Source organism: Rhodotorula graminis (genome assembly GCF_001329695.1).
Source record: "Rhodotorula graminis WP1 unplaced genomic scaffold RHOBAscaffold_7, whole genome shotgun sequence".
Taxonomy (NCBI): Eukaryota; Fungi; Basidiomycota; class Microbotryomycetes; order Sporidiobolales; family Sporidiobolaceae; genus Rhodotorula; species Rhodotorula graminis.
This window is the reverse complement of record NW_017264934.1, coordinates 431,421-456,398: the sequence shown is the minus strand read 5'-3', so window position 1 is coordinate 456,398 and position 24,978 is coordinate 431,421. Positions and strand designations below refer to the sequence as shown.

Sequence of the window (24,978 nt, the reverse complement as noted above, 5' to 3'; positions counted from 1 at the left end):
GTACCAGATCTACAGAGACAGAGACATGGACAGGGAGAGAGAGGGCGAGAGAGTGACGGAGAAAGAGCTCAGCAGACCTGCAGGGCGCGGTTTGAGAAGGTCAGTTCCGGTCGACGACTTGGTCGAGTACGGCTCGAGAGAAGAGAAAGGGGACGCACGTAGACGTAGAACACGTTCTCCGAGTCGGTCGCGTCTTTGAAAGCCATCGCGTCCTTCTCCCGCTGCAGGTCCTCGTCGGTCCAGCCGTTCGCCTCGACGAGCGCACGGACCTGCTCGGCCTTTTTGCGGTTCAGGCGGAGCGTGTACCACCGCAGGACGAGCGCGAGGGGGACGAGGAGAACGAGGAGGACAAAGAGGGTGATCTTGCCTGCCAGGAGAGGCGACGAGTCAGTCAGGGTGCACGGCGACGAAGAGAACGCGAGGCAGAGGACGGACCCGGCAGGTAGAGAGGCGCCGTGCTCTGCTGGAAAGCTTGAGAGCCGCAGATGTTGCCGCCGGCGAACGAGACGAGCAGGGCGCCGTTGACGACCGAACGCTTCGACGACCCGGCGATGTTGGACGCCGACCACGAGAAGAGGAGGGAGAGGGAGGAGACGAAGGTCTGCGACAGGAAGACGCCGACGAGTAGGACGGTCTTGTGCTCCTTGGTACTGCCCGACTTTGAGTAGGCGAGGAGGAGCGCGAAGCCGATGATTGAGGGGATGACGGCGCCGATGAAAGGGAGCATGCGCACGCGCCGCTTGTCGGCCCAGACTGCGATCGTGAGAGTGGTGACGAGCTGGACGGCGCCGGACGGCATGTTGTACAAGAGCGCCTCGGACGACGAGTATCTGCGACGAGTCGAGGGGAAGGGAGAGGAGAAGGAGGTTCAGTGCACGGTACAGGCCAAGACGGCGTACGAGACGGCCACGCACCCAAAGCTCTTGATGAGGATCGACGTGAAGGACGTGATGGCGGCGTTCGGGACCGAGATGACGAACATGAGCGCGCAAAGGAGCCAGACCTTGGGGTCTCGGCAGGCCTCGAGAGCTTGGACCTTCTTCCAGCGCCGCGAGATCGTGCCCGACTGGTTGCTGCGCACGCGCTCGAGGGCGATCTGCCGTTCGCGAGGCGTGAGGAACTTGGCCGAGGAGACAGAGTCGGGGAGGAAAATGAGGACGGCGACGCCGACGACCGTGGCCATGGCCCCGAGGACGAAGTAGATCTGCGCGGGGACAGTAGCGGGTGTCAGTCTCTGTTCCTGGGAAGGAGAGACGAGGCGAAAGACCGGCGAGGCGACGTACGAGGCGCCACCTGGCCACCGAACCCTCATACTCGTTCAGGCCGTAGCTGAGAGCGCCTCCAACAACGGTAGCCACTCCGTTCATGGCATAAAACAGGCCGACGACGGTCGCCTGCTCGTCCTTCTTGAACCACGCCGCGACGTTGGCGATAAGGACTGGGCTGACGACGGATTCTGCGGCGCCGAGGACGATTCGGAACACAAAGAAGGGCGCGAAGAGCGACGTCGCCGAATGGAGCCACAGGGCGCTGCAGAGAAAGGGTGTGCGAGGTCAGGTCGAGGCGCAGGAAGCGGGCGCAGGAAAGAGGCGCAGGAAGGAGGTGCGCCCCAAAGAGGGGGACCGAGCGGCGGCAGGGGGACGCACCCTGACCAAATGCAGATGTTGAAGCCCAGCCACTTGGCCATCGGTAACCGTTGAGCGAGTAGAGCTTGAGGGATCTCGAAGATGACGAAGCCCTGAGGAAGAAGGAGGAGGTTAGTCGGGCGACGACGTCGAGGCGCGCGACTGCGAGCGGCACGTACGATATAGAACGCCATCACGGACAGATTCCACTCGACGCCTTTCGACGCCAACGGGAGGCCCATGACGGCCGAGTAGTTGACCGAGCCCTGGAGGAAAAAGGACGTGAGCATCCTGCGCAACTCGTCGAGAGCCGAGGGGACGCACCTTGTCGAGGAACTGCGAGAAGTAGACGGCCGCCAGCAGAGGTACGATCTGATGGCCCAAGAGGATGTCAGAGGTCGATGAGGACCTGGAAGAGGAAGAGGGCGGGCGAGGAGGTGGGAAGAGGGCCGACGAGAGAGAGAAGGGGATGAGGACGCACACGAATGAAGACCTTGCGCCGCACTGCCTTCTCCTCCTCCTCAGTATACTCGACTGCGACGTCTCCAGCGAGTTTGGCGCCCTCGTCGCCGTCCTCCTCCGAGATGGCCGCGAGCGGCGAGTCGGTCGCGGCGACGGTGCGGCCGACGCCCTCCTCGAGCTTCTTGTCGCAGGTCGCCTCGGTCGTGTTCGAGCTCATGCTGACGAGGGCCGACATTCTCGAGCGAGTCGTGTGGGCGTGGGAGAGGAGGAAGAGAGCGAGATAGCGTCGAAATCGGCGCGAGACGAGGAGGGCGAGCGAGCGCGATCTCGAGGCCGTACCGACGGCTCAGGCGGCAGAGGGCCGGCGCGATAGGCAATGCGCGAAAGCTGGCCAAGCCTCCCGCAGCTCTAGATAGCCACGAGCCGCACGACGACGAGGTCGTCGTGGGCGCGCCGGCAGCGTCGTAGCCCGCGTCGGACAGAAGCTCGAGGGGCCGACGGCGCGTAGGGACGAGCCCGACGGTGGCGGATAAGTTCGCAGCAGCTGCGGAGCGGCTGAGCCGCGCTGCTCGAGCGGGTGGACAGCTGTGGAGAAGGCGAGAAGTGCGGGGAGCTGATGAGAACGAAGGGTTCGCCCTCGCCCGCCGGCGGACCGTCGGGAGGGCGGGTGCGCGACGGCACGCTCGGCAGACTGTGCTCGGAGCGGCTGGAGGTTCTGGCGCGGGCGCAGCCGATGTGGGAGAGGCAGAGTGGCAGGGAGCGAAACTGCAGCTCGCGCTCTCGAGCTGCACAGGCCGGCTCTCTCGTGCTCTCGTGAAGCTCTCGCGCGGTCTCTGGATCCCGTCAGAAGGGTCGCTCTCTCGACTCGAAAAGGGCTCGTGGAGGATCGTTACAGGTGGCGACAAGCCGGCCGAGTCTGCCCCGCGCTCCTCCCTCGCCCGGATCCCTCCTGCGAGCGCGCGCCGCCTCGGGCTGTCCATGCGCCGCCGCTCGACAGCGTCGACGAGGTCGCTCAGGAAAAGCTGCCGCTCGAGGGCGCAAAGAGGCTGAGGCGGCGAGTCGGTCTGGCGAGGCACCTTCGAGCGAGACGATGGTCGGCGGTCGAGGGAGGCGAGCGGCGGCGGGCGACTGTCGAGGTGGCGAGGACCCGGTCGTCGTGCGCGGGCTCGTCGTACACGCGGTAGCCGATGTTGGAGGACCCGCTGCGAGCCCGGCCGGCGCGAAGAGGATGGTCGAGGTGGCGGTTCTCGGCGGAAGCAGGTGACGTTGGCCGGTCCCGGCTCGCAAGAGTCGTGCTCGGCATACAGGCGCGACGTGTGCGTCGGGTCGATGTAGCCACTAGAGCTGGGCGGGAGGCGGCGGATGTCGAGGCGAGGGAGGGCGGGTGCGGGCGCGCGTGTCGACGAGTGGCAGGACGCGGGACGAGCGGTCGAGGTGGGCGAGGTGGTCGAGATGGGCAAAACGAGGTAGAACGAGAGGGTGGCAGAGGGACCCGCCTGAACGCGGGCGAGGACAGGGAGGTAAAGAGGAGGCGGAGGACGGCGGAAGGAGCGACTGGCGAGGGGAGGGATCGAGGACGTCGAGCGTGGCGGCTACCGCCGGCACTGATGAAGGGTTCTGTGGACGGGCATATGTCAGCTCTGCTCGCTCGAGGCTCGAGGTGCTGCCCTCGTGCAGGACGAGGCGTGACGGGCGTGCAAGCCACACCGGCGGCACCGCGCCAGGACAGAGAACGTGGCGACGCACCGCGAGCACACCCAGACTATCCATCACGTACCCCTCGTCGTCGACCGTGGGCTGTGGTGAGGATGGCGGGGCGGGTGCTCGTCATCGGGGGAGGGAGGTGGCAGGCTCAGCGGCATCGGGTCTGGCGGACAAGCTGGCGGGGCGAGGTGGATGCGAGAGCGCTATGAAGCCGCAGGGTAGCAGTCGACCGTCCACTGGACTGCGATGGCGACTTGTGGGCGAGGTCGCGGTCGGCGCGGGTGATGAGGACGTGGGCGGGCGGTGAAGGCGCGGGAGAGGCGGCGGGCGGGCGTCGAAGGGCTTGGGGGACACGAGGTACAGCTCGTGTACCTGTGCCAAAGCTCCACAGCGGGGCAGAGCGAGGTGCGGCCGAGAGAGTTGGACCCACACCGCCCGCTCGGACGAACGACTCGCTCGGGAGCTTTCTCTCGCGACCGCAAGCTCACAAGCACGGGGCACAAAGCTATCTCGCACTCGCACAGAGAGAAGAAGGAACCGGAAGACTACGAAAGAAGATCTATGTGACGGCGACGAGCGAGGACGAGCGGAAAGGGAGGGGGCGGAAGCAGAGGAATCACGAAACGTAGGTCTGGAAGACGTTCTCGCGGTCCGTCTTGTCCTCCATGGCGGCGCGAGAGCGCTGCGCGTCGACCTCCTCGGGCGACCAACCGTGCTCCTCGACGAGTCGCGCGAGCTGCGCGACCTTCTTGCGGTTGAGAAATTGGGTGAATGCGTACATCACCAGGACGGTCGGGATCATGGCGGCGAACAGGGTGAGGATGGCGATCTTGCCCGGCGTGTACGAGGGAGCGTCGGTCGGCCGGAAGATTTGAGTGCCTGGAGAGAGGGTTCGAGCGGTCAGGCGTGGTCGAGGTGAACGGGAACCGTCTCGAGGCGAGAATGAACGGACCGATGATGTTGCTGAGAGCAAAGGTGGACCTGCGCGAGGGGCGAAAGGCTCAGTCACGGTCGCCAGGAAGCGCTTCTGAGAGAGGGACGCACAGGAAGAGCCCGTTCACGGTCGACTTCTTGGTCGCGCCGCCAGTGTTGCTCGCCGTCCACGCGTACTGAAGCGCGAGAGCGCTGCCGTAGGTCTCGGCCTGCAGGGAGCGAGAGTCAGGCCGCGCTCGAAAAATAAAGAGACGAGGGTCGGCCGCACGAGGAAGATGCCGGCGAGGCTCATGCTCTTTGAGCCTCCTGAGGAGGCGACCAAGAGCGCGGCGCCGATGACCGTCGGGACAACCGCGAGAAGGATGGGCAGCATGCGGGTGCCAAAGCGGTCCGAGAGCTGGCAGACCGTGATCGTCGTGAGGGCGGCAATGACGCCGCGAGGAATCTGCAAGAGCAGCGTCTCGCGCGACGTGTAGCCGAAACTCTTGATCTGCGAGTGCAACAGGTGAGCGCCGGCGGGAGGAAGAGAGTAGGCGAGATGAGGGCGCACGATGATGCTCGAGAAGGCGGCGAGCCCGCCGTTCGGGATGCTCGAGAGCGCCGTCAAGAGGAGGAGGAGCCACGTCTTTGGGTCGGTCAACGCCTCGACGACCTGGTACCGCTTCGTGACTTTGCAGCGTGTGCCCGTCTGGTTGTCGCGGACTCGCTCGAACGCGACGACCTTCTCGCGTTCGCTTAGGAAGGTCGCCGTCGCGAGCGAGTCGGGCAGCCATACGAGGACCGAAACGCCGACGACAAACGCGAGACCGCCGAGGATGATGTACAGCTGCATCGAGAGAGAAGGCGTCAGGAATGTCGTGAACGCGGGAGACGAGGAGACGAGCGGGCTCACGATTCGCCAGTGCGCAATCGCGTGGCCTTCGTAGAACGTCGCCCCGTACGCGATGAGGGCTCCAATACAATTCGTGAACCCATTGCACATGTAGAACATGCTGATCCTGAAGGCGAGGGGCGAGAATGTGTCAGTAGCGAGCTCAACGGCGGCGAGGACGGGGGGCTCGACAGTCGAGGGAGGACGTCGAGCGAGGGAGGCAAAGGACGCACCGCTTCGCCTGCTGCTGCTTCGGGTACATAGCTGCCACCATGGTGATAAGAATCGGGCTCACGCAAGATTCCGCCATTCCTAGGATGAAGCGCATGGTGAAAAAGAAGCCAAAGTTGGCCGAGGCGGCGTGAAGGGTGAGGGCGCTGCGGACGACACATTGTCAGCTCAGTTATTCGAGACGCAGAGAACAGTCTGACGTACGTCGCCCAGATGAGGATGTTGACGCCGAGGCTGCAGGAGGTCAGGCGTCAGTGCCAGGTGCGAGGCGAAGGATAGAGATCGAGACGCACTACTTTGCGAGCGGGAAGTGCTGCGAGATCATGGTGGTCGGGATCTCGAAGACGAGGAAGCCCTGTAGAACACGAGAGGAGGTGAGCGACGGTTGCCATAGCCGGGACCCGCTGCGGCGCGACGACCTCGACGATGCGGCAGGCGCGACAAACTTGCTGCGACGTACCAGGTAGAAGGCCATAGACACCTACAGAGACTAGAGAGTCAGTATTTGGTCCTGTGGAGCGGCCCGAGAGCGTCGCAGGAGGCGGCGCGAACCCTTCTGGGACCGCGCCTGCGGCGGACCGCGACGTACCAGGTTGTAGTGCTCGCCCTTGATCGGGAGCGACATGATGGCGGCGTACGAGGTGCAGTTCTTGTCGAGAAATTGCGAGCTGCTCGTGACATGGGGAGTCAGCGTCGGGAGAGCGGACCCGAGGAGGAAGTTGCGAGAGGGCGTGGACGCACAAGTAGACGGCGGCGAGCAGCGGCATGACTCGTCGGTCGAGCTTGCGCTTGACGGCGTCGGCCTCCTCCTGCGTGTACTCGTTGCGCTCGTAGCCAGCGACGTGGGCGCCCTCGTCCTCGTCCTTCTCGTCGACGTCGGCGAGGACGGGGTGCGCCGCTGCGGCCGGCGTCACCCTCGTGCCGCCAGCGACGCCCTTCTCCTTGTCGATCGAGGTGGTCGACGAGAGCGAGTCCATGAGGCGCGTGCGGGGGACGAGGAGGAAGGAGAGGTAGGGAGGAAGGATGGGTCGAGGATGGGCGAGGAAGGGCTGCAGGGAGGGGAGGGTCGACGAGGCGGGTCGTGTCGAAGCTGGTGAGGGTGGGGAAGAGGAAGAGAGAGCCGCAGAGCCGGTCCAAGGGCCGCGAGAGGGACAAGATAGCCCGGTGGAGGGAACAGGTGATTGGAACCGTGCGGAGAGCGCGACGGTCCGACGGCTCTGTACCGAAGCCTTTATTTGGCGCGTGCGGGCGAGTTGCGCGCCGATGGAGCGACCGGCGAGGCCGTCAAAGGGCGACGCAGGCGCGGATGGCCCGAGGCTGAGCAGCGAGAGGAGCGGCGAGGAGCGCGAGGCGTGGAGCGGCTGCCGACCTGCTCGAGCCGGTCGAGGCTGCTGCCGTGCATCGCTCGTGGCCTCTGCAGCACTGGCAGAGAGCTGTGGCCAGCGGGGTGAGGTCGAAGGGGGGCGAGGTGGACGCGAGCTCTCTCGCCCGCAGCGCGAGCTCGCACTTGCCTCGTCGAGCAAGGCCCGCTATCTGGGATCGCCCCAAGTGCCGTCGGGCCTGCGGGTTCAGCTCCTCGCCTCGCACCAACGCGCCGCACCCGGACGAGCCGGTCCCCTGTTCGCTCGCTCGCCCGGCTCGTCCCTCCGCTCTCCTCCCTCCTCGACTCGCCCTCACCCGCACACCTACCAGCCATGGCCTCTCAGCGCGAGCTCTACCTCCACCAAGACCTGCCCGACCTCGAGGTCCCGTACCAGCCGTTCGCGTCGAGGAGGAGCGTCGTCTACGGTGCGCCCCGCCTCCCTCTCCCTCGCACTCCCACGCCCCGCAGATGCACCGAACCTGACCTCGAGAGCTGCACACACAGGCACCAAGGGCATGGTCGCGTGCTCGCAGCCTCTCGCGGCCGAGGCCGGCCTCGAGATCTTGCGCCAGGGCGGCAACGCGGCAGATGCAGGTGCGTCCCGCTCCTCTCTCCGTCTGCGTGTGGGTGGGCGACGAGGCACGCGCGAAACGATAAGGTGTCGCTGCCGAGCGCACCTGCACAGTTGCGGCTCGCCGACAAGAGAGCTGACCCTCCTCCTCCTCCCCACCCAGCTGTCGCCGTCTCTGCGGCGCTCAACTTGACCGAGCCGGGCTCGTGCGGCATCGGCGGCGACGGCTTCTGCCTCTTCTACGACTCGGACTCGAAGCAGGTCAAGGCGCTCAACGGCTCGGGCCGCGCGCCGGCCGCCCTCACGCTCGACAAGGTGCGCGAGCTGGGCATCACCGGCCGCGAGATCCCGTTCCTCGACATCAACTCGGTCACGGTGCCCGGGTGCGCCGCCGTGTGGTGCGATACGATCGAGATGCTGGGCAGCGGCAAGGTCTCGATGAAGGACGTTCTCGCGCCCGCGATTCGCATGGCAGAGGCCGGGTGCGTCCTACCCTCTTTCCTCCCCGCCGTCGCACGAGGACGAACCCCTGACTCGTCTACGTCCCACAGCGTGCCGATCCACGAGATCTCGTCGTACAGCTGGGTCAAGAACCACGACGTCTTCCTCAAGCAGTCGCCCAACTTTGCCGAGATGCTCATCACGGACCCCGAGACGGGCAAGACGCACGCGCCGCGACCGGGCGAGATTTACAAGAACTCGAACCTGGCCCGCACGTTCCGCGAGGTGGCCGACAAGGGCAAGAAGGGCTTCTACGAGGGCAGGATCGCAGAGGCGATTGTCGAGCGTGCGTCCCCTTTCCTCTGCCTCGGCGTTCTTCAACCCGTCTCGACGAGTTCGGTCGCCGTCACGAGCCGCCGAGCGAGCCGCACGTCGCACCAAGACTGACCCTGTCCTCGTCGCCCTCGCTCGCAGTCGTCCAGTCCAAGGGCGGGGTCATGACGCTCGACGACCTCAAGAACCACACGACGACGCCCGTCACGCCCATCTCGATCAGCTACGGCGGCGAGAACGGCGTCACTCTGCACGAGACGCCGCCCAACGGCCAGGGCCTGACGGCGCTCATCGCGCTCGGGATCCTCGAGGCCATGCAGGACCAGGGCAAGGTCGACCTCAACAAGGTCGAGCACCTGTCGGCAGAATGGTTCCACCCGCTCATGTGCGTCTCCCTCTCTCTCTCTCTGGGTCCGAGTGAGGACGACCCGACCGCAGCCGACTGACCTCTCCTCGTCGCCCCCCCCTCTCTCTCTCCCGCTCTCCCTCGCGCAGCTCGGCCATCCGCCTCGCCTTTGCCGACACTCGGGCCTACGTCGCCGACCCAGAGCACTCGCGCGTGCCCGTCGACGAGCTCCTGTCCCCGACGTACCTCGCCAATCGCGCCGAGCTGTACGACCCGAAACGCTCGACGGCCGTCATCAACAAGGGGACGCCGATCGCCTCGTCCGACACGGTCCTGTTCGAGGTGGTCGACCAGTACGGGTGCGTCGACCTCGCGGCGTCTCGGTCAGGAGCAGGGCACTGACCTTTTTCCTCCCTGCCCCTTTCCGACCTCCTCGACCTTCTCATCCTCCTCGACCTTCCTCACCCTGCCTCGCCTCCTCTCGCGTCAACAGCAACGCCGCGTCGTACATCCAGTCGAACTACGCCGGTTTCGGCACGTTCGCCATCCCCAAAGGAACCGGCTTCACGCTCCAGAACCGCGGCTGCAACTTTACGCTCGAGGAGGGCCACCCGAACTGCATCGCCGTACGTCCCTCTCTCTCTCTCTCTTTTGCAAGTGGCAGATCCGTGCGCGCAACGAGACTGACTCTGCGTCGTCGCCTGCAGCCGAACAAGCGGCCCTACCACACCATCATCCCGGCGCTCGCGACCCGGACCAAGGACAACTCGCTGTTTGCGTCTTACGGCGTCATGGGCGGCTTCATGCAGTGCGTCCTCTCGCTCTCTATTGGTCCTGTCGTGCGTCGAGGAACGAGGGATTGACCTTTTGCCGCGCTCGCGCTCGCGCTCGCAGGCCTCAAGGGCACGTCCAGGTCCTCCTCAACATGCTGCACGCCAACAGCAACGCCCAGTCGACGCTCGACGCCCCGCGGTTCTGCATCTCGGCCGACGTGCCCGACGACGCGGCAAAGGACGGCGACATCGGGACCAAGGTGTACCTCGAGGAGGGGGTCCGGCCCGAGGTGGTCGAGCAGCTGCGCGCCATGGGCCACGACGTCGAGCTCCTGACGGGCCACGACCGGAGCATGTTTGGGCGCGGGCAGCTCATCCAGAAGCTGCCGTCGGGAGCGTGGGCGGCAGGTTCCGACCCGCGAGGAGACGGGCACGCCGTCGCGCAGATCTAGATCGTCGTCGTCGTCTCAGAGTCGCAAGTGTTGCAGTGCAAAGGGTTGTTCAGTGTCACGGCCTTGCCACGGAGAGCACGCAGCAGAACGAGAGGAGCGAGCGATTCTCGAGTTGGCGGCCGAGTTGGCGACGAGGAGAGGGTCGGTGGCTCTCGCTCCACAGCCCTCAAGGGCAGCAGCTCGATGTCGGTGTTCGTCAAGCCCAAGCTCAAGGCGCTCAAGGAGGCGCTCGGCGTCAAGGACTGGGCCGGCGTCGAGAAGAACGCGAGGTGCGTCTCCTCCCATCTCCGCCTCCCTGATGAAGCTCACCACGCGCTCTCCCACAGGGCCGTGCTCGACTTTGAGAGCGCCAACTACAACGCGTACGTCCTGCGGTCCTCTCTCGAGCTCGGCGAGCTCGGAAAGCTCACCCTCGCTCTTCTTGCCCCCTCCTCCTCCTTCCCCGATCATCGACCTCAGCCGCGTCTTTCTCGCGCTCGCCCTGTTCAACCTCGACCAGCCCGACGAGGCCGAGGAGACGTACAAGAAGGCGATCGAGCAGTCGCCAAGTCAACCTCTCGCCCGGCAGGTGCGCCCTCCATTCTCCCTTGGCCTCGACGACGACGACGAGGCGCAGGCGAGCTGACCCTGTCGCGGTTCCGCAGGGCCTCGCGACCTTTTACGAGAAGCGCCAACGATGGACCGACTATGCGCGCGAGCTTCAAGGCCTGATGCAGCTCTTCTCGGACAGGTACGCCCCCACTTCCTCGCGCTCGACACGCGGCCAAGCTCACCCCATTTCCTCGCCGTGCCACAGCCAGGACGCCGCCAAGTACGCCGAGACGCTCGAGAAGCTCCTCGACGTCCGAAGAAAGCACGGCACCAAGGACGAGGTCAGTCAGGCCCTCCTCGTCGTTCGGCGGCAGCGCAAAGAACCTGCGCGCAGTCGATGCGCTTGCAGGGACATGTTACTGATACTCTGAATCTCCCTCGCAGCTCATCGAGACGCTCCACTACTTCCTTCCCTCGGCGCCGTCGCACGCCCTCCTTCGCGCTCTCCCGCCTTACGACCCGACCGCGCCGACCGCCACCGGCTACCCGACCGTCCAGCGCTACTCGGCGTCGCCCCTCCCCGTCCTCCTCGAGCTCGTCTCCCTCCTGTCCGCCATCGAGACGGCCACGATCGACGCCGAGATCAAGAAGCGGCGACAGCGTCTCGGCGGTCCCGCCCTCACGGCCGAGGAGACGACGCGCCAGGTCCAGGCCGAGTACCTGCCGCAGAGCCAGCTTCCGGGCCTGTGGCGCCAGGTGCTCGACGACCCGGACGCGGGCAACGACGAGCCGCTGCGTCGCGACGTCGAGCGGCGCCTCCTCGCGCACCTGCGCACGACCCTGCGCGCCCTCCCGTCGCCGTTCGACGCACCTGTCGTCGACCTGAGCGCCAAGGCCAAGCCCAAGAGCGCCGATGACGCCGAGCGCGAGCAGAGCGCCAAGGACTACTACCGGCGCGAGGTCGAGGGGCTCGCGCGCGGCATGGTCGTCATCGCCGTGCCCGAGCCGACGGCGTGGGAGGCCGCGGTCGAGTGGAGCGACCTGTTTGCCGACGGCGAGCGTGTCGAGGACTGGCCGAGGGAGCGGTGGGACCTGTTGCGGCGTCAGGCGGAGCTGTTCCCCGAGTGCGTCCCTGCGCTCACACCCTCTCCCTCCTTCTCGCGACCCGCACTCATGCCCTGTCCTCTCGCGTCGCAGATCTGGGCTCGCCAAGCTGTCAACCGCCACCAGCCAGCGCATCGCGGCTTCCGCCGCCGCCGCGACTGCCGCCGCTGCGCCCGCCGACGAGGAGACGACCAACGAGATCCCGACTGCGCCGTCCGACGACGACATGGCCGACATCGTCGAGGTACGTCCTCTCCCACTTTGTCCTGCTCGTCTCTGTCCCGCACGACCTGACCGATGTTTCGCTCGACAGGACGCCCTCGCGAGCTCGCCCAGGTCGCTCGTCACGCACCTTCTCGCGGCGGCCTTCTTCTCGCACCTGAAGGAGTGGGACGCTCTGCTGCAAGTCGCCGAGGCGGCCTTGTCCGTGCTCAAGGGCCTCGAGACCGAGATCGGCCAGGCGCTGCCGAGGTGCGTCTCCCCCTTTCACTCTTCTCGCGGCCGAGGGTTGGCCGGCGCCGGCACGCTCGATCCTGACATTCTGCCTCTCTCAGGTCTCGGCGCACGCTCGACACGCATCTCGCGCTCTCGCTCGTGTACAACGCGCCGCCGACGCACCACCTGCGCGCCCTGCGCCTCCTCGAGCACCTCCTCGCGACCGACCCTCCTCCCCCGAGCTCTCCCGCCCTCACCTCGCGCCCGCATCCCGACCCGTCCCACCTCATCGCCAAAGCGCACGTCCTCCAGGCGTCCGAGGGCAAGCAGGCCGCGGCGCTCAAGGTGTGGGACCAGGTCCTCGCGCTCCCCGCCGGCGCCCTGCCGCAGGACGAGCTCACGCGGGCCAAGAGCGAGCGCGCGTGGGCCCTGCACCGTGCGGGCCAGTCGGACGAGGCGCGGGCCCAGCTCGAGGACGTCGTCGGCGCGCTCGAGGAGCGCAAGGTGCGGCGGGACAAGGAGCGCGAGGAGAAGGAGAAGTGGAGGAGCAAGAAGGGGATCGAGAAGGCCGAGGGCGTCGAGGAGGGCGAGCAGGTCGACGAGGCGGAGGAGAGGGCCAGGGCGTGGTGGCGGCTAGGAGAGTGCCTGTGGCAGCTCGGCGGTGCGTCCTCTCGCTCACTCTCCCCGCTTCCTCCTTTCGCCTCGCCCTGGCGTACCATGACTGACTCTACCTCGACTCGCAGAGTCGGCGCACGACCAGACCAAGCCCGCCTACGACGCCTACATCGCCTCGTTGCGCGCCTCGCCCGGCTTTGCGCCCGCGTTCACCTCCCTCGGCATCTACTACCGCTCGCTCTCGACGCCCGACTGGGAGCGAGCGTCCAAGTGCTTCCAGAAGGCGTTCGAGCTCGACCCGTCCGAGGAGGTCGCGGCGCGGTACCTCGCCGAGGAGTTTGCCGAGCTCGGCGAGTGGTCGCTCGTCGAGGTCATCGCGCGCCGGGTCGTCGAGGGCAACAAGGGCCGCGCCGGCATGGGCGTCAAGGCGGCCGCACGCCTCGCCTGGGCGTGGAAGGCCATCGGCGCGAGCGAGCTCAGCGCCAAGAAGTACGCGCCCGCCGTCACGGCCTTCCAGGCCGCGCTCCGAGGCGCGCCCGAGGACGTCGCGACCTGGATCAAGCTCGGCGTCGCGTACCGCCACTCGGGCAAGCACATCGCGGCCCTCAAGGTGTTCGTCAAGGCGCTCGCGCTCGACGAGAACTCGTGGTTCGCCAAGTACTCGATCGGCGACGTCCAGCGCGAGATCGGCCTCCTCGAACCTGCGCTCAAGGCGTTCCGCGACATCCTCGTCGAGCGCCCAGACGAGCTCGGCGTCAAGGTCGTCCTCGCCGAGACGGCGCTCACCAAGGGCCTCGACGAGCAGCGCGCCGGGTTCGTCGTCCGCGCCGAGGAGTCGCTCGTCGAGGCGCTGCGCGAGGCGACGTCGATCGTCGAGGGCGGCACGGCGACGAGGGTCGCCTGGAAGGTCGCAGCCGACGCGCTCGTCGGCCTCAGCAAGATCCCGCAACCCGAGCTCGAGGACGAGCAGTCGTCGCTCATGGTCCGCCTCCTCGACCACCTCGCCGAGCAGGACGTCGACGCCAAGATCGCCGGCATGTCGGCCGTCACCGTCGTCGCCGTTCGTCGCGTCGCAGGTGAGGCGACGCGCTCGAGCCTCGCCATCGCCATCGCCGTCCTGTCGTGCAAGATGCGCGTCCTCCTCGAGACGCAGAACGAGGCGGCGACGGGCTCGGCGTGGTACGACCTCGGCGTCGCCATGAGCAACTTCCGCCTGCTGCAGCTACCGTCGTGGCCCGTCGCGAGCGACCAGGTCCTCCAGCAGGCGATCCGGTGCCTCAAGTTTGCCCTGCACAAGGAGCCGCTCAACGCGACGTTCTGGAACGCGCTCGGCGTCCTGTCGTTCGACCTGTCGCCGCGCCTCGCGCAGCACTGCTTCATCCGGGCGATCGAGCACAACTCGCGGTCGGCCATCCCGTGGAGCAACCTCGGCCTGTTCTACCTCGTGCACGGCGACGAGGACCTCGCCAACCAGTCGTTCCTCAAGGCGCAGGTCCTCGACTCGGACTGGGCGGCGGCGTGGGTCGGCCAGGCGACGCTCGCCGACCTCGCCGGGCACGCCCTCGAGGCGTCGGTCCTCCTCGAGCACGCCGTCTCGCTCGGGGGCCAGACGCCCGAGGCCGACATCGCCTACGCCGGTCGGGCTTTCGCCAAGTACCGCGCGTCGGTCCCGTCGTCGGCCACGGCCGAGGCGCTCCCGACGGCCGCACCGCCGTCGGCGGTCGAGGCGCTGTCAGCGCCGCTCTTCGCCGTCACGCGCTACCTCGCGCAGAAGCCCGACGACCACAACGCGCTGCACCTCAACGCGCTCATCCTCGAGCAAGTCGGCGACCTCGCGTCGGCGTGCGACTCGCTCGAGAAGGCGGCATCGATCCTCGAGGAGCTGTACGAGGTTGACGAGTCGCCCACTGTCGAGGGCCAGTACGTCATCGCCCAGGTCAACCTCGGTCGCGTCCGTCTCGCCGCCGGCAACCACCAGGGCGCGCTCGACGCGTTCGAGGCGGCGCTCTCGCTCCTTGACCTCGACTCGCGCCCTCAACCCGGCGGCCTCACCAAGGAGCAGTCGGTCACGCTCCTCACTGAATGCAAGATCGGCTCGAGTGTCGCCCACGTCGCGCTCGACGACGCCGACGCCGCCAAGCAGGTGCTCGAGGGCGCGCTCGAGGACCTCGAGCCGCACAAGGTCGGCCCGTGCGCGACCCACGTCAGCGACGCCCTCGCTCGGGTATACTGGTCCGAGGGCGACGAGCAACGGGCTCTCGCAGCTCTACTCGACTCGTCCGACATGTGCGTCCCTGCGCCCATCTCTCTCTCTCCCTCTCTCTCTCGCGTGCGCGCGCTCGTATCGACGACTTTCCCTCCCCTCGCTCCAGGCCGCAGGGCAAGCAGACGCCGCTCTTCCACCGCCGCACCTTTTACGCCCTCGCCATCGCCACACGCGATACTGCGCTCCTCCAGACGACTCGGCAGTACACGTGGGACGCCGCCGTCAAGTACGACCCGGAAATCTCGCGCCTGTCAACGCTGCACCACCTCAGCAAGGTGCGCTCCCTTTCTCTCTTTCTCTCCTTCTCTCTCGCCTATCTCGACGCACGACCTGACGAACGTCGTCGCACTCCAGGGCGACAACTTTGGCGCCTTGTCGACCGTCTCGCGCACCCTGCACGCCACGCCCTGGACGCCCGCCGCCCGGTCCCGCATCGCCCACCTCCTGTGCCAGACGGCGCCCGTCGACGGTCCCGCCGACTCGACCGACCCGCTCGCGCCGTACCTCGCGACGCTCGAGACGGCCGGCCGGCTCACGCGCGCGAGCGTGCCCGGCGTCGAGGACGCGCACCTGCGCAGCCGGCGCTCGCGCATGCGCGGCGGCGTCGCGCTCGGTGCGGCGGCCGAGGCCGAGACGGACGAGGACGAGCGCGCGCTCGACGAGCAGGCGCTCAGGCTGTTTGAGCGCTCGCTGTGGGTCGCGCCCTGGCAGGAGCTCGCGAGGAGCAAGTTCGAGACGGCCCGAGCGGCTCTCGCTTCCCGGACCGAGGACGACGACGAGTAGAACATGGTCATGCGCATAGTTGCAGTTGCAGATAGACGATTGCGAGATCGTGCGGCAGAGAGTGGTACACACAGAAGAGAGAGAGAGAGGGAGACAGATCTGCCCGCTCAGGACACGGTGCAGCCGCACCCTTTCGAGCGATCGTCATGCAGCGTGCTCGGGTCCCGCCCAAGCCCACCGACGCTCAAGCTCCGTCGCCGGTCCATTGCGAGGCTCGGGTCCCTCGGCCTCGTCGGCGCCCTCGGGAACCCAGGGCCGCTGCCAGCCTTCTTCTCGTCCTGCCCGTACCGCACTCCGCCCACCGCACTCGACCTGGGCGACAGCGTCCCGAGGAGACCCGCCGCACCCGTCCCTCTTCGCCCCTCGCCCCCCCGCTTGGCCTGCGCCGTCGCGCGCACGAGCGCGTGAAACGCCGGCTCGACGTTGACGCGCGATTTGGCCGACGTCTCGAAAAAGAGGCCGCCGGCCTGGCGCGCAAAGGCGAGGCCTTCTTGTGCCGTCACGACGCGCTCGGCGGGCGGCTTGTCGCACTTGTTGCCGAGGACGAGGAACGGGGCGGCAGGCGCGTTTTCGGGCGAGAGGACGGCCGACGGGTTGTCGTGCGGCGACTTGGCCTTGCGCAGGACGTGGAGAAAGTCGGGCAGGAGCTCGAACGAGTCGGCAGAGTCGATCGAGTAGCTGTGCGATTGGACCACGAGGTTAGTCGTGGCTCTTGAACGTGCGGGCGCGAGACGAGGACAAGGATTGGGGGGACACACGCAAGGATGAAGCCGTCGCCCGTCTGCGCCGTCTGATCCAACGCGTAGCGGTACTCTTCTTGACCGGCCGTGTCGATCAGCTCGACGAGGTAATCGACGCCGTCGACGTTGAGCGCGGTCGAGTAGGCGTCCTCGACGGTCGGATCGCTGCGGGCGGCGAGGTCTGGATGAGCTCGAAGCTGGCGCGACGGCCAGAGAGGATGCGTGCGGCGTGCATGGGCTCGGTAGAGGGACAGAGGAGGCGAGAGTGGACGCACTACTCGTCGGAGAAGGGTCGTTGAAGAATCGCCATCGTGAGCGACGACTTGCCGACGCCGCCATCGCCTGCGGGGACGACTGGGTCAGCTCGCGAGCTCTTGTGTAGATGCTGCAGGGCCTTGGAGGCCTCCCAGCTGCGCTGCACGGTCTGGACGAGCCTTGTCGCCGCCTCCCGCCTCGAACGCGGGGTCGAGCCGTCCTCCCGCCGTCACGCGCCCACTAAGCGCGCCGATGAGACCACAGAGGCCATCGAGAGAGCTCCTTGAAAGTCTGCGAGCTGCGCTCCGGCCCCGCACTGCTGTCACCGCCGAGCGACATCTCATCTCCCGCTCCTCCTCATCTCTCCTCCTTGTGACCCCGCGAGAGAGGCTGGACGCACCGACGACGACGATGCGTAGCGGTACTGGAGCAGGAGCAACAGTGCTCGACGCGGCAGCCATGTCGCTCGCGAGCTGGGCGAGAAGAGAGCGGGAAGGAGAGGGCGAGGTCGACAAAGTCGAGGCCCTCGACCGTCTTGCTCAAGCTACTGCGAGAAACTGCTCTCTGGCGACTCGATAGCTGAAACAATAGAGCGCGGCGAGTCCCGTAGAAGCGAGACGGCGACGACAAAAGGAGAGGCTCGTGATGCAACAGACGACGGAGAGAGAGAGCGCTACAGATGGGGTCTAGAAGATGTCGTTCAGGCTGAACGCCGTCAAGATGACGCTCGAGAACGCCCACACGATGTACTGCGGGCGACGGAGGCCGTCAGATCGAGGAGCGACGGGCAGTCGAGGCGAAAGAGAGCGATACGCACTTGGAGGATGAGGTGCGCGGCGACAAGCTCCGAGTTGTTCGGCTGCCCTGGTGGCGCAAACAGGATCGAGTAGGTGACCTGGAGCGTGGCTGCGGGCGAGCGAGAGGGTCTGCGTGAGCGCGTGTCCGCAAGAGAGGGGAAGGGCGAGTCGGAAGGAGAGAAGGGGGGACGCACCGGTTGGGACGCAGCTGAGCGTCACCATGACGAACCGCAGCACCTTGTTGTCTGCGCTCACCATGCCGCACCGCACGAGGGCGCGCACGAGGTAGAACCCGACAATGGGCTGGATCACGAGCCGGATGGCGCTCATGCTCACGATGGACGCGAGCGGGAGGCGCCCGATCGGCCTCGGGACCTGCAGCTTGCCCATCGACGCACCGAGCACGACGAGGCCCGTCGGGATTGACGCGCCGCCGACAAACTTGGCCGTGTCGTACAGGACCGCGAGCGGCGGGTCGCCGTCAGGCGCCGTCGGGTGGAACGACGCGCCGTCCTTGGGCGGGACGAACAGGGCGCGCAAGCTCGGCACGAGCGAGATGATGAGCGCCGACAGGAGGGCGACGCAGGGCGGCGACTGGAAGATGGGCCGGATGAGGACCCAGATGCCGTGCGCGATGCGCACCCCGGCTCGAGGATGCATCGACGGCGAGGTGGGTGCGGCCGAGTGGTGCGAGCGCGCGACATCGGACGGGACAGGCTCGAGGATCGGGAACCCGGTGCCGTACTGGTCGAGGTGGCGCGCCGGCGGCGCGAGGAGCGCCGGCGAGATGCCGCCGTCGTCGGCCTCTCGGCCCGTCTGCGTCGCGCAAGTCGCCATGCGCGGACGCACAGGCGAGTCGAGGCCGACTGCTCGCTCGTCGCCGCCGACGTCGTCCTCACGCGCCGCCCTGCCCTCCTTGTCGAGCTTGTCCTCGCGCTTGTCCCGCCGCTCGCGCTCCTCCTCGAGCTCGTGCGCCATCGGCATGCCCCTCAACAGCCGGTTGAGGTACTTGCGCACGGTGCCAAACTCGCCCTCCTCGTACCGCAGCTCGAGCGCGGCGTCGACAGGGCGGCGGTAGTCGATCTGCAGGATGCGGATGCCCTGCAACGGGAAGTAGCTGTGTGTGGGTCGGGGCGCCAGTCAGTTAGGCGACGCTGAAAGGCTGAGAGAGTGGGCAAAAGACGCACGAGATGTAGGTGACGAGGATGAAGATGGCGACGTAGGCCAAGGCGAGGTCGCCGTCGGTGCTCGGGTTGAACGGACGCGTCGACGTGATGGACAAGACGACAGCGCTCGGGAGGTCACCCCAGTTGCCGTACATACAGCTGCTGATGACGCCCCACCGGAACCGGCGAGGTGTTGGGGTGATTGCGCGAGCGAAGAAGCCCAAGACGAACGGGAGAGCCTGCAGGAGGGGCGAGGAGGGTGAGGGAGGTTCGACTGAGGAGAATGAGAGGACAGGCGGGCGCACTTGGTAGAAGAAGGCAACGAGGATGATGGGTCCGATGGCGGGAACATTGTCTGGCGTGAATGCCGGGACGATCTGCACGAGGACGAGGAGGGAGGAGGGAGGGGGAGAAGGAGGGGGGAGGGGACGCGCGACCGCCGGTGAGCCCTCGCACATGTCACGGGATTCTTCTGAGGCGAGAGAGGGGGCGCACCTTGGAGAACAGGAGACAGGGGAGGAAGAAGTTGACGAGGAGAACTGATGAACTGCGGGTCGCGTCGCCGGGCAACACGCCCGCGCGCTGCAGCGCAAAGCCGACGCCGGCGGGCACAAGTACACGGACCAACGGCTGCGCAGTCGGGATGGTCAGTCAGGCGGGCCGGGCGAGAGTGGGGCGAGCGGAGGAAGCGGCGGCGGGGGCTCACCTTGAACGACAAGAAGACGAGCGTGCCCACGTCTGGGATCTCGGTCGAGGACATCTAGGCGTCTAGGCGATCTGGCGCACGAAGCATCGGTGGCAGGAGACAAGCGGCGAGAGCGAGAGGGAGGAGAGGATGCGGCGAAGCGCCCACGCCGACAGTCCGCATCCTCCGCACGGGGGGCCACCTTGCGGAATGCGCCTCGGACATGAGTCAGAAGGACGTTCAACAGCCAATGCATTGCGACGCGCCGGCTAGTCAAGGTCGTCGTCGAGGTTGAGCCCCTCGGCCTCCCTCACCGGCGCCGCCCCTTCTGCCGCCGCACCCGACCCCGACGCCGCCGCTTCTGCCGCACCCTCCTCCGCCGCCGGCCCCTGCTCGCCTCGCCCCGTCTTGTCGATGACGCCCGGCTGCTCAAAGCTGAGGATGCCCGCCTCCTGCAGCTGCTCGACGACCTCCTCGGCCGCCTCGACGCTCATGCGCCCGAGCACCTTGTTGACCTTGTCGAGGCTCTTTTCGGCGAGCGCCGCCTTGAGGTTCTTGGGGAACGACTCGAAGATGTCCCACCGCTTCTGGAGAAACTCGCGCACGAGGACCGGGTCGAGCTCGTCGGCGCCCTCGCCCGTGATCTCGAGCGTCTCGGGCGGCGGGCCGTCGGGCACCTCGAACGAGATGGTCACGTCGGGCGACGACGCAACGAGCTGGATCTGCTCGACACCTTCCTCGCCTGACGCCGCCTTGGACGCACGCTCGGCAGCGACGACCTTGGCGCGCTCGACGATGCGCTGCGTCGTCTTGTGCACGTCGTCGAGGAAGATGCGCAGCGCCTGGTGGTTGGCGTTGACCATGCTGTCGGGGCGTGCGAGGTACCCTGTCAGTCTGGCGTTCATCGACGAGAGGAGAGAGAAAAGGAGACAGAGTGGGCGCACCGCTGGAAGAACAGCGCCGTGCCGTCGCGACCCAAGCTGCGGCAGTACTGCCCGATGAGCGCCTTCTCGATGCAGTTCTGCGCGCGCTGCTCGCCCGCCCTGGTGCCCTTCATCGCCTGCGTGAACGCCTCGACCATGAGGGCGTCGCCCGTCTCCTCGGTCAGGAGCGTCGGGTCGGACGAGATGGCCTGTTTGACGCGGTCCCAGTCGAGCGGCGCGAGCTTGGAGAAGGCGAGCGCCGAGTCGGTCAGGGCGGGCACGTCGGCGTCGTCAGACGAGTTGCCCGAGTCCTGCGGTGGAGGGAGGAAAGAGTCAGTGCGCGTCTCCAGACCCGAAGCACCGCGCCGGCGACGACGTGCGCTGGCGCCACGCGAGGACGAAGAGGCGAGACGCACCTCGGCTTGTGCAGCAGCCTGCACTCCCGGCGAGTTGAGCGTCTCGACAACCGTCTCGGTCTTGGTCTGCCGAGGCTTCGACGACGACGACGCGGCAGGAGGTGCCGAGACGGGTTGAGCTGTCGGCGCGCTCGAGACCATCTGCAACGAGGAGGAACCGAGTTAGCCAGGCTGCAGCAGACGGCGATGACGAGAAAGAAAGGAGAGGACGAGGGACGCACCGTCTTGCTGTCCCAGCCGAGGTGCATGTCGTCGCTCGTGATCCACTTCTTCTGCTCGTTGGCGATCTCGACCTTCTCCTTCTCGATCTCGACCTGGCGGTCAAGCAGGCGCTTCTTGTGCCACTCGAGCTCGGCGACGAGCCGTGCGTCGCGGCCCTCGTCGCCCTTGGCCGCCTGCTGCTCCTTCTTGTGCGCCTCGTTGATGACCTGGCTCAGGAGCGACACGATCATGTGGTCCTCGCTCGGCTGCTCGCCCTCGGCATACTTCTTGGCCTCGTACTGGTACGGGAGCGCGGCCTTGAGGCGCTGCACCTCGTTCGAGACGAACTGGGCGCCGTCGGCCTGGGTCGACGCGATGAGCGAGTCCATGCGCGAGATGAGCGACGCGTTCATCGGGACCTCGGTCTCGAACTGCTTGAGCTTGAGCTTGCGCTGCTCGCGCTTCTCGTGGATGTCGCGCTGCTTCCACCTGCAAAGCGAGCGAGGAAGTTAGTGACAGGCTTCCGGGTCGTGAGGAGCTCGCCGACGAACGCGGAAGAGGGGGGGAGACGGACCGGATCATCGACTTCTTGTCCACGTTCGGGTGCACCTCGATGTCCGAGTCATCGGACAGCTGCGTCGGCAAAGCACAAGTCAGCTCAGGGTCGAGGCGCAGGAGCCGTGGCCGAGAGCGACGAGGGAGCTGGCGGACGCACCTGGAGGTTGTCCCACTTGTTGTAGTTGAGGCGCGACATGACGATCACGTTCTTGTACTGCTTCTGGGCTGCTTGACGAGCAAGTCGGACCGGTAGGGCGACGTCGAGAGGGTCGGCGGGGACGGAAGGCGGAGGAACGGTCGTGTAGGTGAGCGAGGTGGGCGGCAGGGGGGAGAGGGGCAGCTCGTCAGTGCTCGTCGAGGTTCTGCAGAGATACTGAACGCACCGCTTGAGGCTCTTGCGGGGGTGGACGAGGGAGCTGACGCCGGTTCGACGATGAGGACGAGGGAGGCGCAGGGACGGCGCAGATGGGTCGGGCAAGCGGGTGAGCTCGTCGGCGGAGCGTGTAGTAGTGCTAGAGCTGGCGTGTGAGCTCTGTCGAGCGTCGCAGGCGGGTGGTGTCGAACAGAGCGCGAGCCCTCGCGCGGGCTCCTCCTCGACCTCGACGAGAGCGGCTCCGGTCGTCTCCACAGCTCTCGCCTAGCCTTCACGTTGCTGCAAGTCCAGTTACAGCAGCTCGCAGGAGCCGTGGCGCAATCGAGAGACCAGCCGAGCGAAAGTTGGCGACCTGAGATGGGGTCGAGCGCTCTCCCTTTCTCCTTCTCTCGCTCTTCTCGACGTCCACCGAGGCACATGCTCGAGAAATACGACACGTACGCATCGTTGCACATGCTGTGCGCTCGCCCGCGAGCGCTCGGTCCCGCAGTGTCCATTCTCGACTCGCCTGGCCCCTCTGCGACCGACCCTCCTCACCTCGCCGCCGCGAGCGCCGCCTCGGCCTCCTCCTTGGCCTTGATGTCGTAGCACTCGGCGCAGAACGGCAGCTCGTCGATGTCGTCGTCGTCGGTGTCGGCAGCGGCGGCGGCGGGAGAGGCGGAAGGTGGAGGAGGCTCGCGGCGGAGGAGGTAGATGCCGTTGAGCGGCTTGGCGCACATCTGCGTGCGGGCATGCAACGTCGTAAGTTCCGAGTCGGCACGATCGAGTCAAGAGAGAGAGGAAGTGAGAGCGCACCGAGCACTGGAAGCACCCCTCGTGCCACTTGTCGCCCTCGACCTCGAGGAACCCGTCCTCCTCGCGCAGGCCCTTGCGGCACCCGGCGCACTTGGGGCGCCACATGCGCAGGTCGCACCGGTCGCAGTACGGGTGCCCGTCCCTCGCGACGTACGGGCACGCCTTGAGCTCGCCCGCGCCTGCTCCCCCTGCCCCTCCCGCTCCTCCTGCTCCTCCTCCTGCCGCCGCCGCGCTCGACGGAGCCCGCTGCAGCTCGTACGACACCGGGTCGACGAACGGGTCGCCGCACCCTGCGCAGAAAAAGTGCAGCGGGTGGTAGAAGCGCGTCGAGGGGTGGCGGTACGACGCGCGAGGGGGCAGGAGAGGGTCCGAGAGCGGGAGGTAGTCGGCTGACGCGATCGGGGTGCGGCACTGGTAACACTCGAGGGCGAAGCGCTGCGTGGCCGAGAGGGTGTCAGGACGACCGGTGCGCGCGGCGAGAGTAGAGAGAGAGAGAGAGAGGGCGCACCTCCTCGAAGTGGACCATGCACCACGCCTTGCCCCTCAGGTCCTCGCCCGCCGACTTGCCCTCTCCTCCTTCCTCATCCTGCTCCTCCGCCCCCTCGCCTCCCTCCCAGTCATCCGGCGTCCCCTCAAACTCCATGACCTCGAGCCTCGCGCCGCACCCGTCCTCGGCGCACCGAAAGCAGTCCGGGTGCCACTCGCGCCCGAGCGCGACGAGGACGCGACCAAAGATGAGCGACGCGCAGGCGGTGCAGGTCAGGGTGCCGGCCTCGGGGAGGGAGGCGATGGTGGCGGATGCGGAGGACGAGGGGAACGCGCTGGATGCGCTGGAGGAGGACGAGGAGGGGAGGACCGAGGTCGGGTGGTACAGCTTGTGCGACGGGTGCGACGGGTCGTGTCGAGGATGGAGCGATGCCGCACGCCGCCGAGGTGGCGGTACAGGCGCCGTCGGAGGCGACTCGTCGTCGTCGGGCCCGCCGAACGAGAACGACGGGACAGCCGGCGCAGTCGCGGGCGGCTCGTCCTCGTCCGCGTCGCCGCCGTCGAACGAGAACGTCGGGATCGACGGCTGCGCCGCCTCGCCCGGGAGCGCGATGCTCGGGACCGACGACGTCGCCCGCGCCGCCTCGTCGTGCGGCGCCGAGCCCGAGATGCTCATCGAGTCGAGCTCGGCGGCGAGCTGCCCGAGCGGCGGGAGGGGCAACGGCCGCTTGTGCGAGGGGGCGACGGCTGGCGAGGGCGAGTCGGCAGCCGGCGAGGACGACGTGGGAGGAGGGAAGGGTGATGGCGGCTCCGGGAGGGTCGAGCGCCGGGCTGGAGGAGCGGGCGCCGCTGGAAGGGGTGCTCTCGCGGCTGACGGTGCGGTCCCGATGACGACAGGTGGTGCTGATGAGGATGCGGCGGGTGCGGCGGGCGCAGGAAGAGGGCGGCCCGACCCGCTTGGCGCCGGACCTGCGGGCGCGCCAGCTGGCGCCACCGGCAGCGGCCTCGAGACCGTCCTCGCCCGCGCCGCGTCCGACGCCGTCGACTGCGCGTACTGCTGCTGCGCAACCGCAGGCACAGGTGCCGCCGGGTCGACGACGACGATGCCGCACGACCTCGCCCAGTCGACGGCCTCGGTGCGTGCGCGCTCCTGCTGCACGCGCTCGACCGTGCCCTCGAGCGCCGTGAGCGGCGCGGCGTAACCTTGCTGGGCGTAGAGCCAGTAGTACGCGACGAGGGAGCGGTGGTGCGCGGCGAGGGCGTCGTGCGCGGGCAGCGGTGCGGCGGCGGTCGAGGCTGGAGGATGCGCCGAGGAGGACGGAACGAGCGGGACCGGTGCAGCCGACGTGTACAGGCTGCCAGCGACGCCTGGATGCGGCGGCCCGTGTGCGGGCGCCTGCTGCGCCGCGTAGCCGACGCCGCCGAGAGCTGCACCGCCTCCGAGGAGCGCCGAGCCCGCCGGCACCGCGACCTCGCCGCCCTGCCGCGCGCCTTGCGCGACCTGGTAGTACGACTGCTGGTGCTGCTCGAGGTGAGGCGGGCCGTGGGCTGCTGGTGCGGGCGCGGTTGGCGGGAGGAAAGGCAGTTGGGTCATCGTTGAGGACGGCGGGGGCGACGACTCGTTGGAGCGGCTTGGCTGCGGGATTGAGGGGTCAGGAATGGTGTTTGAGACGCGCTGTGCACCTGACCGCACACCCAGGACGGGGCGAGAGAACACGCACCTCGAGATGATGAAGTCGCGTCG

General features: G+C 67.4%; 8 protein-coding genes across 8 annotated transcripts; 2 read left to right on the top strand and 6 right to left on the bottom strand.

Annotated features, from left to right (window-relative positions):
* Nucleotides 1-68: 68 nt before the first annotated feature.
* RHOBADRAFT_44280 (uncharacterized protein) lies at nt 69-2,322 on the bottom strand (the record flags this gene model as incomplete). Its single annotated transcript, XM_018414377.1, has 9 exons — nt 69-77; nt 159-367; nt 436-830; nt 915-1,204; nt 1,284-1,530; nt 1,647-1,738; nt 1,805-1,891; nt 1,950-1,997; nt 2,107-2,322. The coding sequence occupies 9 exons, from the start codon at nt 2,320-2,322 to the stop codon at nt 69-71; spliced, it is 1,593 nt and encodes a 530-aa protein (XP_018270810.1).
* A 2,085-nt stretch (nt 2,323-4,407) lies between these two features.
* On the bottom strand, nt 4,408-6,803 carry RHOBADRAFT_53706 (uncharacterized protein; the record flags this gene model as incomplete). Its single annotated transcript, XM_018416968.1, has 12 exons — nt 4,408-4,670; nt 4,744-4,772; nt 4,836-4,933; nt 4,993-5,214; nt 5,275-5,550; nt 5,617-5,722; nt 5,829-5,972; nt 6,031-6,060; nt 6,120-6,181; nt 6,287-6,307; nt 6,416-6,494; nt 6,568-6,803. The coding sequence occupies 12 exons, from the start codon at nt 6,801-6,803 to the stop codon at nt 4,408-4,410; spliced, it is 1,566 nt and encodes a 521-aa protein (XP_018270809.1).
* Nucleotides 6,804-7,520: 717 nt separating this feature from the next.
* Nucleotides 7,521-10,173, top strand: RHOBADRAFT_36697 (uncharacterized protein; the record flags this gene model as incomplete). Its single annotated transcript, XM_018413378.1, has 9 exons — nt 7,521-7,614; nt 7,694-7,783; nt 7,924-8,242; nt 8,312-8,547; nt 8,676-8,919; nt 9,030-9,239; nt 9,374-9,506; nt 9,588-9,688; nt 9,775-10,173. 9 exons carry the CDS (start codon nt 7,521-7,523, stop codon nt 10,103-10,105), a joined length of 1,758 nt encoding a protein of 585 aa, XP_018270808.1. The 3' UTR covers nt 10,106-10,173.
* A 433-nt stretch (nt 10,174-10,606) lies between these two features.
* RHOBADRAFT_36696 (uncharacterized protein) lies at nt 10,607-16,439 on the top strand. The gene is made up of 10 exons (XM_018413377.1): nt 10,607-10,673; nt 10,750-10,835; nt 10,902-10,977; nt 11,081-11,760; nt 11,834-11,984; nt 12,054-12,211; nt 12,295-12,836; nt 12,919-15,076; nt 15,163-15,331; nt 15,411-16,439. The coding sequence occupies exons 2-10, from the start codon at nt 10,816-10,818 to the stop codon at nt 15,837-15,839; spliced, it is 4,383 nt and encodes a 1,460-aa protein (XP_018270807.1). The 5' UTR covers nt 10,607-10,673; nt 10,750-10,815; the 3' UTR covers nt 15,840-16,439.
* Nucleotides 15,431-17,295, bottom strand: RHOBADRAFT_53704 (uncharacterized protein; the record flags this gene model as incomplete). Its single annotated transcript, XM_018416967.1, has 4 exons — nt 15,431-16,517; nt 16,598-16,744; nt 16,855-16,921; nt 17,235-17,295. 4 exons carry the CDS (start codon nt 17,293-17,295, stop codon nt 15,947-15,949), a joined length of 846 nt encoding a protein of 281 aa, XP_018270806.1. The 3' UTR covers nt 15,431-15,946.
* A 161-nt stretch (nt 17,296-17,456) lies between these two features.
* On the bottom strand, nt 17,457-19,557 carry RHOBADRAFT_53703 (uncharacterized protein; the record flags this gene model as incomplete). Its single annotated transcript, XM_018416966.1, has 7 exons — nt 17,457-17,583; nt 17,652-17,740; nt 17,826-18,748; nt 18,819-19,036; nt 19,103-19,174; nt 19,293-19,427; nt 19,504-19,557. The coding sequence occupies 7 exons, from the start codon at nt 19,555-19,557 to the stop codon at nt 17,521-17,523; spliced, it is 1,554 nt and encodes a 517-aa protein (XP_018270805.1). The 3' UTR covers nt 17,457-17,520.
* A 160-nt stretch (nt 19,558-19,717) lies between these two features.
* RHOBADRAFT_36690 (uncharacterized protein) lies at nt 19,718-22,119 on the bottom strand. The gene is made up of 7 exons (XM_018413376.1): nt 21,964-22,119; nt 21,738-21,805; nt 21,597-21,655; nt 21,043-21,511; nt 20,822-20,962; nt 20,427-20,716; nt 19,718-20,346 (listed from the first exon to the last, which is right to left on the bottom strand). The coding sequence occupies exons 2-7, from the start codon at nt 21,774-21,776 to the stop codon at nt 19,752-19,754; spliced, it is 1,593 nt and encodes a 530-aa protein (XP_018270804.1). The 5' UTR covers nt 21,777-21,805; nt 21,964-22,119; the 3' UTR covers nt 19,718-19,751.
* A 317-nt stretch (nt 22,120-22,436) lies between these two features.
* Nucleotides 22,437-24,828, bottom strand: RHOBADRAFT_53701 (uncharacterized protein; the record flags this gene model as incomplete). Its single annotated transcript, XM_018416965.1, has 3 exons — nt 22,437-22,672; nt 22,749-23,183; nt 23,257-24,828. The coding sequence occupies 3 exons, from the start codon at nt 24,826-24,828 to the stop codon at nt 22,487-22,489; spliced, it is 2,193 nt and encodes a 730-aa protein (XP_018270803.1). The 3' UTR covers nt 22,437-22,486.
* Between the last annotated feature and the right edge of the window lie 150 nt (nt 24,829-24,978).

What these genes read in the sequence shown, in the direction of transcription:
- RHOBADRAFT_36690 (XM_018413376.1), bottom strand. Translation starts at nt 21,776, where the DNA reads ATGTCGCGCCTCAACTACAACAAGTGGGACAACCTCCAG. An exon ending in ACAAGTGGGACAACCTCCAG is followed by an intron (nt 21,656 to 21,737) that starts GTGCGTCCGCCA and finishes TTGCCGACGCAG; the next exon opens with CTGTCCGATGACTCGGACAT. An exon ending in ACGGCGCTGTTCTTCCAGCG is followed by an intron (nt 20,347 to 20,426) that starts GTGCGCCCACTC and finishes ACGCCCCGACAG; the next exon opens with CATGGTCAACGCCAACCACC.
- RHOBADRAFT_36696 (XM_018413377.1), top strand. Translation starts at nt 10,816, where the DNA reads ATGCAGCTCTTCTCGGACAG. An exon ending in CAGGCGGAGCTGTTCCCCGA is followed by an intron (nt 11,761 to 11,833) that starts GTGCGTCCCTGC and finishes CTCGCGTCGCAG; the next exon opens with ATCTGGGCTCGCCAAGCTGT. An exon ending in GTGCCTGTGGCAGCTCGGCG is followed by an intron (nt 12,837 to 12,918) that starts GTGCGTCCTCTC and finishes CTCGACTCGCAG; the next exon opens with AGTCGGCGCACGACCAGACC.